The following is a 15587-nucleotide window of genomic DNA, read 5'->3' as shown; positions in this document are numbered from 1 at the left end:
TTCAAAAAATCAGCCATTGAAAACTATGCGGAGCGCAGTTCTACTGACACACTATAGAGTTGTCTTGAGTCAGAGTCAACTTGATGGCAACCGGGGTGGGGGGAGCCTTTATCAAAGTCTCCTCCCCACCTCTTAACTATTTCACTTTAACACATGAGGTCACCATGAGTTGGAATCGGCATCAGGTTTGGTTTTTGGTTTCAACTGTTCCAGCCAGAGTAGGTAAAGGGAAGAAGAAACCTTGTTCCAAGACTGAGCCAGAAAGAAAACGAGGCAACAGCACCTCCTTGTGGTAAATAGCAAGAAATGTTAGCGCTGGAGCTGCTCAAGGGAAGAGTGAACTGCAAAGATGATTTCACAGAGATGTCAGGTTTTGAGTTTTATCACGAAGCATTTTCCTTAGACTATCACTTCTTTGGAAACCCTGGTGGCGTAGTGGTTAAGAGTTGGACTGCTTACCAAAAGGTCGGCAGTTTGAATCCCCCAGGTGCTCCTTGGAAACCCTCTGGAGCAGTTCTGTGTCCTACAGTGTCACTGAGTGGGAATCGACTCGTCGGCAACGCGTTTTTCCGTTATCACTTCTTTAGCCCCCTACAGACTTTGAGTGGAAGTGCAGAGAAAATAGGGTTCAGGATATCCAAAGAAGTTTGTATTTATTTATTTTAATGTGCTCATTACTTGTTTTAATTGCCTTAATTATATTATATTTTTAATAGTAAAAAAATATATAGCAAAACATTTGCCAATTCAGCATTTTTTACATCTGCAATTAAGTGACACTGATGATGTTCATGAGCAGGCATCACAACTATCTTCCCTGGAAGTTGTTAAAGCCATGAACATAGGCTGGCATGAAAACTGTATCATGAATGATGCAAATGTGTACATAATACGCAATCATTTTTTGTTTTGTTATTAAAGCTATCAGATAGAGAAATTTTTAACCTGAGTGAATGACAGAAAAATGTTAAAATCAATCTATAAATCAAATCATCTCTATTGGCATTGTTAATCTAAAAGAAAGTAGTTGCATAGAGAATAGTCATAGCAAGGACGGATAGTCTATACTTCCAAATGGGAGGTGCTCATTTTAAAGTTGTTCACTGGCAGAATTTTCCACCAATGTTTGTATAGATTGTACGCTATTTTAGAAAAGATAGCAACAAGTTAACTGATTTTTTTTTTTTTCTTTTCGGTGTTTGCTTTAAGAGAAAAATCCTGAAGCTAGTGGAGGTTTCTGATGCCAGGAAGCCATTAAATGTGAAGGTGTATTTAGCAATCTGGGTGATTTAGCTCATGGTAATTGGCATACATAGGATTATAACTTGCATTCCAGTTATTGAGACTGAGATATTCTTGATCAGGCTGGATGTACTGTGAGTAGAAGATCTCTTTCCCCAAGAAATACGATGGAGAAAGTCTTTGGAGAATGGCCTCACTGAACTGGTAAGTTAGCTTTCTCCGGATTTTGGTGATTTCTCCAGTTCTTCCATAATTCCTCAGCGCTCTGGCCATTTTCTGGTAAGTCATGGTCTTCCGGTTGCCTTTTCTTTTTCCCCAAAGTTCTGCAAGTCTTTCTTTGTTTTTTGATACAAACTGAAAGATGCCTTTGGTTTTATCTACCCACTGAATACAAGATGCCATCTCGGGGTTACAAAGAGATTCATGAAGGTATTCAAACAGTCGGAGTTTCTTCCTGCCTAAAATGGAGGAAAGCAATGTCAAACTCCATCTTGGTTGAACAGAGCACATCCTCAGGGTTGTTGAGTAACTACAGAATTAAAAGCTGCATTGGGACTAGCTTTCCCTCCTACTCACCCTCTTAGGAATGCATTTATGGCATCATTTTCCGGGACTTAAATGTCAAGAGTCTACTTGGCCAAATGAAGTTTCGACTGGACCTTTACTTGTTGGGGAAGATGTCAAAAATTTTATATTGTCCTTAATTGGAAAGGAGTCCCTGGGTGGTGCAAACAGTTAATGCTTTTAGCTACTAACCAACAGTTTGGAAAGGTTGAAGGTTTGAGTCCACCCAGAGACACCTTGGAAGAAAGGCCTGGTGATCTTATTCAAATGAGCCAAGTCAAATGAGGTAAAGAATGTGAATGCATTTTGTAGATGCAAAACAGCATGCAAATATAAGGTAATTAGTGGAATTAATAATGACTTAGGCAAAAAAAAAAAAAAAAAAAGGCTAACTCTTTGACTGCATCATAATTACTTGAAAAACAAAGAATAGAAAAAATTGGAGTAGAAAATGCCAAAAAGATTTTCATGCCATTTTCACATGACTTTTATGAGCATTGAAAATTGGCATTGTGGTATTTTTCATTGCCATGAAATGAAATGGTATTATCAGAGTTTTTATCTCTTTAGGAGCACCGTACAGCCCTTTAGATTTCAAAATAACTAGACAGGAAACACAGGATTTCATTGTGGTGTGTTTTGTTTGGTTTGTTGATTGGATTTCTTTAGCCTAAAAGACAGCCCATTTTGTGACTTCCGAACTGGCCTGTAAACATGATGCCCCATCAGATCTGTCAGTAGCTAAAAAATCCACAGCCAAACTCCACCTTCCCATTGAGAAAGTAGGATAGTGGATTCTCAAATGACTGCTTTAAACAGTCTCTGGGGAGCAATACGCTTGCATCAGTCATCCTTCATCCCAAACCCTCAAAGGATTTTTGCCTTTTATTATCTTGAGTTTATGACTTGAGAAATGTGAGGGACTTACCAAAATATACAAGAACTAAAGTCACAGCCTTAAACAAAACCCTTCTGCCTCACATCCGGTGGGCAAGTCAATCTTAAGGGATCGCCATCTTTTCAAATTTGTTTTTAATTTGTAAAAAGCACTTAAATTTTTGTGTTTTTTAAAAATAAAAATATTACAAGCTCATGGTAAGGCATTCAAATGGAGACAGAAGGTAAAAGTCCCAGTCTATCCTACATATTTCTGGGAAAATATTTCTTATTTTTTACATACACAAACATACATGTTTATCCTTTAAATATTACAAAAATGGAATCATGTGCTTTTTAAGTAAATAACATGTTAGATAAATAAAAGCAATATACAGATTAGACATGCTGTTAGTTGCCATCGAGTCGATTCCAACTCAATGGCATCACACGTGTTACAAAGTAGAAATGCTCCATAGGGTTTCCTTGGCCATAATCTTAACAGAAGCAGATCACCAGGCCTTTCCACCCGTGGTACCACTGGGTGGGTTAGAACTGCCAGCCTTTAAGTTAGCAGTTGAGCACAAACTGTGCTACCTAGGGACCTTGAGATTAGATATAGCTAGAATACTGAACTGTTGACACAGTTACTTCTGGGGACTTGCATGGGAAGAAGAAAGGTACACTTTGATTTATTCTCTACATACTGTTATTGCCTGACTTACACCCCCCCAAAATATGTGTTATAAATCCTAACCTCTAATGAACAAATCTGTCTTGGAAGAAGTACAACCAGAATGCTCCTTAGAAGCAAGGGTGGTGAGACTTTGTGTCATATACTTTGGACTGATCAGTCCCCGGAGAAAGACATCATGCTTGGTAAAGTAGAGGGTCAAAGATAAAGGGGAAGACCCTCAATGAGATGGATTAACACAGTGGCTGCAACAATGGGCTCATGAGGGTGGCACAGGGCCCGGCAATGTTTCATCTTGCTGTAAGTAGGGTCGCTATGAGTCAGAGCCAACTTGACAGTACCTAACAACAAGAACATGCCCATGGTATACTGAAAACACGATGGACTGCCAGAAGAACGAACAAGTCTGTCTTGGAAGAAGTACAGCCAGAGTACTCCCTGGAAGCAAGGATGGTGAGACTTCATGTCACATACTTTGGATATGTTATCAAGAGGGACTAACCCCTGAAGGACATTATACTTGTTAAAGGTAGAAGGTGATCAAAAAAGAGGAAGACCCTGTAAAAGCCTGTGAGGAGCCATCAGAGATAATCCATAGTTCACCCCTTCAGGAGCAAGGGAGAATGAAGAAAACTAAAGATACAAGGGAAAGATTAGTCCAAAGGACTAATGGACCACAACTACCATGGCCTCCACCGGACTGAGTCCAGCACAACTAGATGGTGCCCAACTACCATCACTGACTGCTCTGACAGGGATCACAACAGAGGGTCCCAGACAGAGCTGGAGAAAAATGTAGAACAAAATTCTAACTCACAAAAAAAATCAGACTTACTGGCCTGACAGAGACTTCAGAAACCCTGAGAGTATGGCCTCCAGTAATAAGTCACTCCTGAGGTTCACCCTTCAGCCAAAGATTAGACATGCCCATAAAACTAAATGAGACTAAAGGGGCACACCAGCCCAGGGGCAAGGACTACAAGACAGAATGGGACAAGAAAGCTGGTAATAGGGAACCCAAGATCGAGGAGGGAGAATGTTGACATGTTGTGGGGTTGTTAACCAATATCATAAAACAATATATGTACTATTTAATGAGAAGCTAATTTGTTCCGTAAACCTTTATCTAAAGTACAATAAAATAAAGAAAGAAAAAGAGGAAGACCCTCGACAAGATGGATTGACATAACTGCTGCATCAATGGGCTCAAACATGGCAATGATTGTGAGGATGGTGCAGAACCAGGCAGCGTTTCCTTCTGTTTTACACAGGGTCACTATGAGTCGGAACCGACTCGATGGCACCTAACAACAACAACGTTTTTCTGCCAATAATGAATGCCCAGAATATTTTGAAATTTTGTCCTGTTTCAAATGCATTCCTATTTCAGGTGGAAAGCTAAGATCTAAAAACATAAAATGCTGGTTGCTGTGTTCCCTCATGGCATAGGGCCACACACAAAACATCAGTGGGAAAGATACAGACTTCACACCCTGGAGTTTGTTTGAAGAAAAACAGATGATAAACTAAACAGCTAGACAGAAGGGGAAAGTGTTATTCCCCATACGTTACTACCATAGTTCAGTATTCAATAGCAAAGTACAGGGATATATTTATTTAATCTCTGTGATTTTATACATTTTTTTCCTGGCTGGGTTAGATTATTGCATATTCAGAATTTTATGATTCTAGAATACAGTGTACTGTTTTATATAGGAATAAAAAGTTATCCTTAAAAATGTTCATGTAAAATCATTTTAAATATTTTACAATACAAAGTATCACTTTGAAAATTGCATTGTAAACTTGAGATCTGTCTTGGGTACATCTTATATACCCTTATACACCAGCAAATACGGTGAGTTCGTTTTGTACTATCCCAACATTGCAAGGAACATCCTAATACACACATGTATATACACACATATACATACATAAATACACTCACACCCTAATGGCATTTTGAGAAATTATCTAGAGTGCCAGGCTATGAACTTAACGTTTTACATGTGTTTTCTCATTTTCTTTACAGCTATCTTACAATGTAGGTGGCAATTATATCTGTTATTTGAATGAGAAAACTGTGGTAGAGGGGTTAATTGATTTGCCCACCTTGCACAGTTAATCCAGAGCCCACTGGCTTATACAGTCTCTAAGAATCCAAAGGAATGAACTTTTAAAATAGTGATAGATAATGCCCAATTGACATTTGTACCAGTTTACACTCCCTCCAACAGTGCATAGCTGTGTACAGCCCACGTCTTCACCAATAGAGGGTATAACTGAGCTTTAACACTTTTGCCAGTATGATAAATGAGACCATTGTCTTAAATTTAGAATGTCATGGTTTCAAATTTATGAAATATTAAATTATGAAACTATTTTTGCAAAAAAAAACAAAACAAAAACAGGATTTCTATCCTTAGGCCCCCATAATCAGAAAAGCATTGTAAAATGGAAAAGCTCCCCTCTAAACCTAAAATATAGACACAGTATTCTTGAATACAGATTTATTTGAACTAAACGATAATTTGCAGCTTCCTAAAATCTCCGGGAAGCAGCAGGAAGGTTCACTGAGGGTGAATGGCTTACAGTGGTATAAAGTGGCTCAGTCAGCCAGAGTTAAATTATTCTCAAATGTGACAACATTCTCTAATACGATCCCAAACTCAGATAAGAAATCGCTGTAAAGCTGGTACTTCTGCCTATCCAAGGCGTGAGGGATCCACATACCTTTTCCTCCCTTTTGCTGGAGAACAGCAGGTTGTACTAGCTGGCTTTCAGCGATATTCTGCAGAGATTGATGAATATTTCCTTCAAAATAGTAGTCCGCAGCACTGTTCTGTATAAATAAGGCAGCAGAATGTTAAGTGGGACTTTCTCTGTGGTCCCCAATCGGCTGAAAGCAAAAAGAGTGCTAAGCATACTGATATTATAAAAGGTGCTACCCCCAACTGCAGCCAGATAGCTCCCCAGGGCAAAACAGGCTGCAAAGATCAACCCGCTTCCTCTCCCCTCTCCCAAGTCTATACAATGAGAGGAACGAGGGTCCCAGGGCCCTCCCACAGAATCAGAGGTGTTCTGTGTCCTCTCCCTGTGAGAAGAGAGGGGCTTGCTTCACATTTACCCCCTAAAAAAGCTCAGTAAGAGAGAAGACTCCAAAAGAATCATTACTAGAGATTGAGATGCCAAGCAAGAAGGAAAGCCAGGCTTACCCATCTGGGCAGGAGGATATAAGAGGAGAAAGATGACTGCTAAGGGAGGGCAGAGCTGATAGAAAGGACAGAAGGACACTGCCTGTGTTCCATGTGGCAAGGATATGTAGGTCCCTGTGGGTTGATTGGAGCCCTGGTGGCACAGTGGTTAAGAGCTTGGCTGCTAACCAAAAGGCTGGCAGTTTGAATTCACCAGTGGCTTCCAGGAAACCCTACTTTGTGTTATAGGGTCACTATGAGTTGCAATTGACTCAAAGGCAGCAGATTTGGTTGGTTGCCTTTTTTTTTTTTTTTTGGTGAATTGATTGGAACCCTGTTGCGCAGTGGTTAAGAGTTTGGCTGTTAACCGAAAGGTGGGCAGTTCAAATCCACCAGCCGCTCCTTGAAAACCCTGTGGGGCAGTTCTATTCTGTCTTATAGGGTTGCTATGAGTTGGAATCGACTTGATGGCAATGGGTTTTTTTTTTTTTTTATTGGTGGGTTGGTTGGAAGCCCTGGTGGCACAGTGGTTAAAGCACTCAGTTCAAACTCATCAGCAGCTCTGTGGGAAAAAAGACCTGGTGATCTGCTCCCGTAAAGATTACACAATAGGAAGCCCTATGAGGCAGTTCTGCTCTATCCTGTAGGGTTGCTATGAGTCGGAATAGACTCATAGCAATGGGTTTGGTTTTTTGGTGGGTTGATTAGACACTGTGGAGGATGCTGGGCTTGAACCATCTTACCACAAGCCCTCATCAGAGGGCTGCCCAGCAGGCAAAGAGTCTTCAACCACAAGAGTCTCTGCAGTGCGTGCTGGGGGGTAGGAGTTAAAGTGCAGGTAGGGCTGCCAGATTTAGCAAATAAAAATATTGGGCGTCCTAGGTTTTACCTGGCAATCCTAAGTGAATGTGGAAGAGGCTAAACTGGAACCAAAACTGTCCCTTCAGAGAAATGTCTTGTGGAGAGGTCCTGAGAGAGCGCTATTTACATGTCTATCTCACACCAGAAACCTGTTGCTTTCAAGACAATTCTCACTCATGGTGGCGACCCCATGTTGCACAGTAGAACTGCTCCATAGGGGTTTTTTTGGCTGTAATCTTTACAGGGGCCCAGGGTGGCACAAATGGTTTGCACTCAACTACTAACTGAAAGGTTGGCAATTCAAACCCACCCACCAGTGCTGTAGAAGTTCTGGTGATCTGCTTTCGTAATGATTACAGCCAAGAAAACCCTACAGAACTCAGTTCTCTGTAACACATGGGGTTGCCATGAGTCAGAATCAATTTGGAGGAAATGAGTTTGTTTTTTTGTTTTTTTAATCTTTACAGAGGCATATTGCTAGGCCTATCTTCCATGGCACCACTGGGTGGGTTCCAGCCACCAACCTTTAGATTAGTAGCCAAGTGCAAACCATTTGTGCCACCCAGGGACTTGCCTATCTCACAGAGGGCCATTAAAGACTGTCAAGGTACTCAGGGAACCTGATTCAAACAGAAGCTCCTTCAAAGAGGGGGTTAGGGGTAGGGCTAGGGCTAGAATTAGGGTAAGTGTTAGGTTTAGGGCTAGGCCTAGGGTTTGGGTAGGGTTAGGGTTAGGTCTAGCATTAGATTTAGGGGTAGAATTACAGCTAGAGGAAAGACTAGTTTTAGGGTTAGCATTTGGGTTAGGGCTAGGACTAGAGCTAGAGTTAGGGCTAAGGCTAGGGCTAGTCTATGGTTAGGGTTAGAGTTCAGGTGTTCAGGTTAGGTTAAGGGTGGAATAATTAGGGCTGTGACTAGAGCTAGGTTTAGGGCTAGGCTTAGGTTTAGGACTAGAGTTAAGACATGAGACATTTACCCTTTTCCCCTCACCCTTCATTCCTCCCCAGAGGAGCCAGATCCAGAATAGGGATATGTAGGATGAAGGGAAGAAGAGGGACCTACTTTAGGTCCCTTTTAACAGGTCAAGCCTGTGCCAGAGATGGCAAAGAGACTAGATTGAAGTTGGGTTTGAGACTGAAGTTTTAAACTGGAAAATTTAATAACCGAACATGAATAGCAAGTTATAGAATCTGCCCAAGATGTCATTAAGGGACAGAAAAGGGACATTTGACCTAGTATGGTTGAAGGTGACCACAGCATGATTGAAGAAAAATAAAATCATTTTATATTATACTCCACCACATTAATACTGCTTGACTAACTGGATAGATTAAGAAATGATGTGCAAGAAAAATAATGGAGAGATGGTGGGGACATTTCCCTTTGCAGAGGGCTTCTAAAATATAAATGAATTGACCCAATACATGTAGTGGAATAAGTCGAAACTGACCGGACTACACCTAACAACACCAATACATATAGCTAGCTCTGAGCTTGGGAAGGGATCAAAGGTAAAGTCAATGTGGGTTTGCTTGGATCTTTGCCCCATGGCTTTTAGGGGAGCCCTAACTTTTTATAGCTTTCTAGATGGACCGGACCCAGAAGTGCCTCAGAAGAAAGGTCTGGCAATCTACTTCCAAAAATTCAGCCATTGAAAACCCTATGAAGCAGTTCTACTCTGTCATATAAGGGGTCGCCATGAGTCAGAATCGATTCCTCTGCAACTGTTTGCTTGTTTGTTTCTGGGTGGACGAAGGAAAAGCAGTAACCTGGGAACCCAAATCCTGCTGCCTCTTTCTGGAGGTAATTGAAACCAGTCTGAGGCTGGATGGAGCCCAGTGCTGAAGGACAGTTTCCATCTTGACACCATGACTGACAATCATCTACCTTGACTATTGAGTTTACATTACCGTTGATGGCTGTTACTAAGCATTTTCAGCCAGTGCTGCCCTTAAGTGAGGTTTCAGCTATGGCACCCCACATGCAAGGCTGGTGCCAATGCGACATTCACTGTTTGTTACTCAGGGGTGGTCTCCTGGCAAATATACTCACGATTACGGTTCTCCAGTTATAGACAGGTTCCTCTGTAGGCAACATTCCGTAGCAATTGGGGTTTCCTCTGACATGAGGGCAATGGTTGATGAAAGCCAGGTAATTTTTGTAATCTAATTTAAAAACAGAGAAAGAAACTGAAATAGCCAAAGTGTATAGCATTTAGTTTATGTTGTTTTTGTTTACATAATTGTTCCCTCTTCCTCCTCCTCCTATGTTCCCTTACCACTTTGTACCTCTCTCATGGTGTATATCGCATTATGCTGCTGTTGGAATGCGTTGCCCTTATGTGCTCCTTGCAGATTGAGACCCCAAGATTTCTTTTATTGTGGTATCCCTGAAGCTAAAACAACCAAAAACCTTTTGCCGTCCAGTCAATTCCAACCCGTGGCAACCCCATGTGTGACAGAGTGGAACTGCTCCATAGAGTAGATCTCCAGGATTTTCTTCTGCAGCACTGCCGGGTAAGTTCTAACTGCCAATGTTTAGGTTAGGAGACAATCACAAACCATTTGCACCACACCCAGGGACCTATTCCTGCAATACCCTGTTTAAACTCAATAGGCAATATATTTGCATCTTGTCTAAGCTATATTCCTGTAGTCTATAAGATAATAGGTCTCTTGTTCACCAGATAGAATGTATCTATTGGTAAGATAAATTAGAACAATTGAGAAGCCTTTTCTGAAAAGTTGAAATAACATGTCTATAAATGGAGTCCTGGTGGTGCAGTGGTTAAGAGCTTGGCTGCTAACCAAAAGGTCGGCAGTTTGTAAAAACTTGTGAATGACCACCTAAGATACTCCACTGTTCTCACCCCATCTGGAGCAAGGGAGAAAGAAGAAAACCAAGACACATGGGAAAGATTAGTCCAAAGGACTATTGGACCACAACTACCACAGCCTCAACCAGACTGAGTCCAGCACAACTAAGATGGTGCCCGGCTACCACCACTGACTGCTCTGACAAGGATCACCATGGACAGTCCTGGATAGAGATGGAGAAAAATGTAAAAACAAAATTCTAACTCACACACACAAAAAAAGACCAGACTTACTGACCTGACAGAGACTGGAGAAACCCGGGGAGTATGGCCCCTGGACACCCTTTTAGCTCAGTAATGAAGTCACCCTGAGGTTCATCCTTCGGCCAAAGATTAGACAGGCCCATAAAACAAAACAAGACTAAAGGGGCACACCAGCCCAGGGGCAAGGACTAGAAGGGAGGAGGGAACAGGAAAGATGGCAATAGGAAACCCAAAGTTGAGAAGGGGAAAGTGTTGACGTGTCATGGGATTGGTAACCAATGTCACAAAACAGCATGTGTACTAATTGTTCAATGAGAAGCTAGTTTGTTCTGTAAACTTTCATCTAAAGTACAATAGTAATAATAATAAAATTGTCATTAAGGATCATCAGTTTGAATCCAACAGCCTCTCTGTCCTCTAGGGTTGCTATGAGTCGGAAGTGACGCGACGGCAGTGGGGTTTTTCCATTAAATGAATACATGCCAACCAGATAGTTATAACAGCAGTTGATTGTAAATCTTTGTATTTCTGTGTGGAATGTCATTCACTACACTCTGCATTTTTACATAGAGACTTTACTCTTAATTAGGCTGAGTAACCATGGATAATTTTTGCCTTGGTTAGAAATAATCCTGGATACCTTAGATAAAAATGGACTTCTCTGTTCCGGTGGCTATTCTTACATGCGTATGTGACCAACAAGCCATTTGACGTAGCAATGGAGAGGGAGGAATGGCTTATTTTTACCTGGGGAGTACTGAAGGTCGCCAGCTGAGTGTTGCCTCAATACTTCAAAGGCATCTTCAAATGCTTGACCCAGTTTGTCTTGTTCAATACAAGTCTGTTAGAAGGATGGCAGAACTCTGGAGTTATTAAATTATCAACTAATTTTCATAATATAAAATAGTATTTGGTCCATATGAGGATTTCTCAATTTTGTCGTTATTGACAAGTTGGGTCAGATTAGTCTTTCTTGTGCGACTGTCCTGTGCATTGTAGGGTGTTTAGCAGCATCCCTGGCCTCTACCCACTAGATGCCAGTAGCAGCTCCACAGTCATGACAATCAAAATGTCTCAGGCATCATCAAATGTCCCCTGGGGGCAAAATCGGCTCCAGTTGAGAACCACTCTCTGTAATTAAGTATTCAGAAAACAGTATTGATTCTATAATATAATAATATTTAACAGCCTTATAAGAGTTTTAGCAAGGGATTGTAGAAGAGGGGAGCTGGACTTGGAAATAGGGGTCAAGGAAATATCTTCCATTGAACAGAACATGTGAATTGTTACTTAAAAATGAAATGTGCTCTTAAATTTCAAAAGTATGTCTCTAAGACCTATAATTGAACTGTTTCCCAACCCATTTCATGCCCTTATTAGGATGACCCAGCTATTTTAACTTTAAAATGGAGGAAGAGTGAAGAGATTTTAAATGCCAGCTTACCATGCTTCATTAACAAATTGATGATTCTGAAAAAAAAAAGTGTAATATTTAAAAAGGAATTAAATACGATCTTTAATTTGCCACTGAATTAAAAGATCTTGCTTAAAAATATTTTCTGAAAATATGTCAACCAAAAACACTATAGGGATTTTCTTTGATGAGTATAAATTTTCTACAAAATTTCCTACAAATATTTCTTTTTGCTTTTCTCCTGTTTAAAAAAAAAAAAATTCAATGTTAAAGTAGCTAAAATAAAGTTAAGAGCTTTAATTTACATTAAATTTGATTGCCAAAATTGCTTACTTATAAGAGAATATGGAGATAGCTCAGAGTATATATCAAAACATTAAGTATTTCAAAATTCTTGAAGCATCATAATTCTTTCTACATTAGCATAACCCAGAGCCAAACCCATTGCTGTGGAGTTGAATTCCGACTCATAGCAACCCTATAGGACAGTGTAGTACCATCCCATAGAGTTTTCAAGGCTATAAATCTTCTCCTTTGGAGTGGCTGGTGGGTTCCAACCACCAAACTTTTGGTTATTAGGCGAGCACTTAACCACTGCTCCATCCCCAGGGCTCCTTGTTGTACTTTAGCATAGCTCTCCATTTATTATTTTTCAGTTTTTGGTTTTTTTTTTTAATAATTTTAGATGTCGTGGAGTTCTCTGAGGGGCTCTACTATTGCTTATCATTTCAAATATCATATCCAGCAACTCCTTTTACAAAAGTTCTTCACATTTATCCTCCAAACGGAAACCCTGGTGGCGTAGTGGTTAAGTGCTACGGCTGCTAACCAAAGGGTCGGCAGTTTGAATCCTCCAGGCCCTCCTTGGAAACTCTATGGGGCAGTTCTACTCCGTCCTATAGGGTCGCTATGAGTCGGAATCGACTCGACGGCACTGGGTCTGGGGATCCTCCAAATACAGTGAGTTTACTCTTTAACATTTAACACTGCACAATATAATGATGTAATAGAAACAAATGTGAACATTATAAATATTCATATCAATATAATAAATATGTCAAACATAAAAATTCTACCCTGCTCAGTTAAAAAGAGTAATATGAGAAGAAAATCTATAAAATTACTGCTTAGGTTATGGTCCCTAAAGAAGTGTCATCAGAAGTAAATAGTTTTAAAAGGCCATGTCAGTGTTTTTCAATTAATTGTGCCTCCATCCATGTGCATGAAGCAAATGTGTACTTTGAACAAAGTACTTAAAATGAAGCTGCTGGCCTTGACTAAAATACCCCAAGCTCACTACAACTACACCAAATCTTAAAAGTGGTAAACCCAGAGGGAAGAAAAAGCTTGAAAACATTATTGATGACTTCAATAATTTAATATTTCCTGTAACAGAACAAGCAATCAATGAGAAACACTTATTAAGCCAAAGGAGAAAATTAACAATTATTACAATGTGTTTTGAAAAACAGAAGCTGAACACTTACCAGGAAGAACGCTTCAACCCTTTAGGAAGATGCTTCATTAATATCAGACTTGTTAAAGACGGGATTGTTCAAGAACTCACTGGCAGAATGGCATTAAGTAGCTGTTTTTAAGGAAGTGCTACAAGAGGGGATTTTTTTTAAAAGATACAGTGCCTTCAAAATTTCTATTTCACGATACAGCCAGCAAATATGAGGAGCTATTATTTTGAAAGGGCACATAGTTTCTTGCATTCTATGGGTCAAAAGCAACGTAACAAGCCCTGTAAAACCCCTGCCCAGCATAGGTCGCAGCTCATCTAGCCTGTACACCCTCACTGGAAATCTCTGACCTATACAGCTCTTAAGGAGCCCTGGTGGCACAGTTGTTAAGTGCTTGGCTGCTACTGAGAGTTCAGTGGTTCAAGCCCACAAGCATGCTCCATGAGAGGATAGACCCAGCGATCTGCTCCTGTAAAGATTACAGCCTAGGAAGCCCTATAAGGCTGTTCTACTCTGTTACGTAGGGTCGCTATGAGTCGGAACTGACTCTGTAGCACACGAAACATACAACTCTCAGGGTCCTGGGTGGTGTAATCGGTTTGCTCTCCGCTACAAACCGAAAATTGGCAGTTTGAACGCACCCAGTGGTGCCACAGAAGAAAGGCCTGGCACTCTGCTTCTATAAAAACTAAACAAACCAGATCCTATCAAGTCAATTTTGACTCCTGGCATCCCCATGTGTTACAGAGTAGAACTGCTCCGTAAGGTTTTCTTGGCTGTAATCCTTATGGAAGCAGATCGCCAGGCCTTTCTTCCATGGTGCTGCTGGGTGGGTTTGAACCGCCAGCCTTTAGGTTAGCAGTGGAGTACAAACCATTTGCACCACCCAACCAAGAAAAGCCTGTGCAGCAGTTCTGTTCTGTAACACACAGGGTCACCATGAGTCAGAATCTTTTTTGCCTGGACTATTAACAGCCCTCATTCTGACCTCCCCAAATCTGTTCTTTCCTCCTAAAGCACTTTACTCAATGTAGTTCACTGATCATCTTACTTAAGTGATCTCAAGGCTTAGAGCCCTTGCCCTGGCATTCGAGGCTCTTTGTTCATGTCAGAGAAAGGAAGTGGGTCCATGCTACTGTCTTCCCTCTATACTGGATTCAGCAAAGGCTCTAAAATGGTTTAAAAAAAAAAAAAAAAAAACCTTTGTCATGGAGTGGATTCCAACTCATGGTGGCCCCATGTGTTACAGAGTAGAACTGCTCCATAGGATTTTCTTGGCTGTAATCTTTATGGTAACAGATTGCCAGGCCTTGCTTCTGCAGTGCTGCTGGGTGGGTTTGAACCGCCAACCATTAGGTTAGCAGTGGAGTGCAAACCGTTTGCACCACCCAGCACATAGTGTCAGCAAGAGTCAGAATCTACTTGAGGGCAACAGGATTGGTTTGGTTTATACAACTCTCATCCAGCCTTTATTTCTAGAACTTCTCCCCCAGTTCTGGACCCTACATTGCCTTTCTTGCCTAGACTATTAGCAGCCTTCATCCTGACCTCCCCAAATTTTTTCTTTCCTCCTAAAGCACTGTACTCAATGTAGTTCACTGATCCCCTCACTTAGATATCTCAAAGGCTTAGAGCCCTTGCCCTGGCATTCGAGGCTCTTCATTCATGTCCTGCCTTGGCCACTCATGTCAGAGAAGGGAAGTGGGTCCATGCTACTGTCTTCCCTCTATACTGGATTCAGCAGAGGCTCTAAAATGTTTTTTTTTTTTTTTAAAAAAAAGAAAACCTGGGCCGTGGAGTGGGTTCTGACTCATGGTGACCCTATGTGTTACAGAGTAGAACTGCTCCGTAGGGTTTTCTTGGCTGTAATCTTTGCCAGGTCTTTCTTCTGTGGTGCTGCTGGGTAGGTTTGAACCTCCAACCTTTCAGTTAGAAGTTGAGTGCAAACCCTTTGTGCCACCTGGGAACACAAAATGGTTAGCAGAGGCTTATGGGTGGTGATCTGGTTGAATGTGCCCTGAAGCTACAGCATTTGCAGAGCAAACCCAGTTCTCCAGTTGAGCATGAGAACCCTTAACCTTACTTGGGATGGCTTTTGGTGGCTTTGATGGAAATTTGGGGGAGAGGCCTCAAGCTTCCCACCAAGCTACCTCCTGGCACTGCTCCAGTAAACTCCTGACTTGCACCAGCCTTGACAC

The 15587-nt window shown here is 41.2% G+C and overlaps 1 protein-coding gene across 1 annotated transcript; it reads right to left on the bottom strand.

Annotated features, from left to right (window-relative positions):
* Positions 1-661: 661 nt before the first annotated feature.
* SPIC (Spi-C transcription factor) lies at positions 662-13467 on the bottom strand. Its single transcript, XM_049881591.1, has 6 exons — positions 13411-13467; positions 11954-11979; positions 11257-11350; positions 9483-9595; positions 6110-6218; positions 662-1700 (listed from the first exon to the last, which is right to left on the bottom strand). Exons 2-6 carry the CDS (start codon positions 11954-11956, stop codon positions 1273-1275), a joined length of 747 nt encoding a protein of 248 aa, XP_049737548.1. The 5' UTR covers positions 11957-11979; positions 13411-13467; the 3' UTR covers positions 662-1272.
* Between the last annotated feature and the right edge of the window lie 2120 nt (positions 13468-15587).

This window comes from Elephas maximus, chromosome 4 (assembly GCF_024166365.1).
Source record: "Elephas maximus indicus isolate mEleMax1 chromosome 4, mEleMax1 primary haplotype, whole genome shotgun sequence".
In the NCBI taxonomy this organism is placed as follows: domain Eukaryota; kingdom Metazoa; phylum Chordata; class Mammalia; order Proboscidea; family Elephantidae; genus Elephas; species Elephas maximus.
This window is presented reverse-complemented; position numbering and strand designations above follow the sequence as displayed.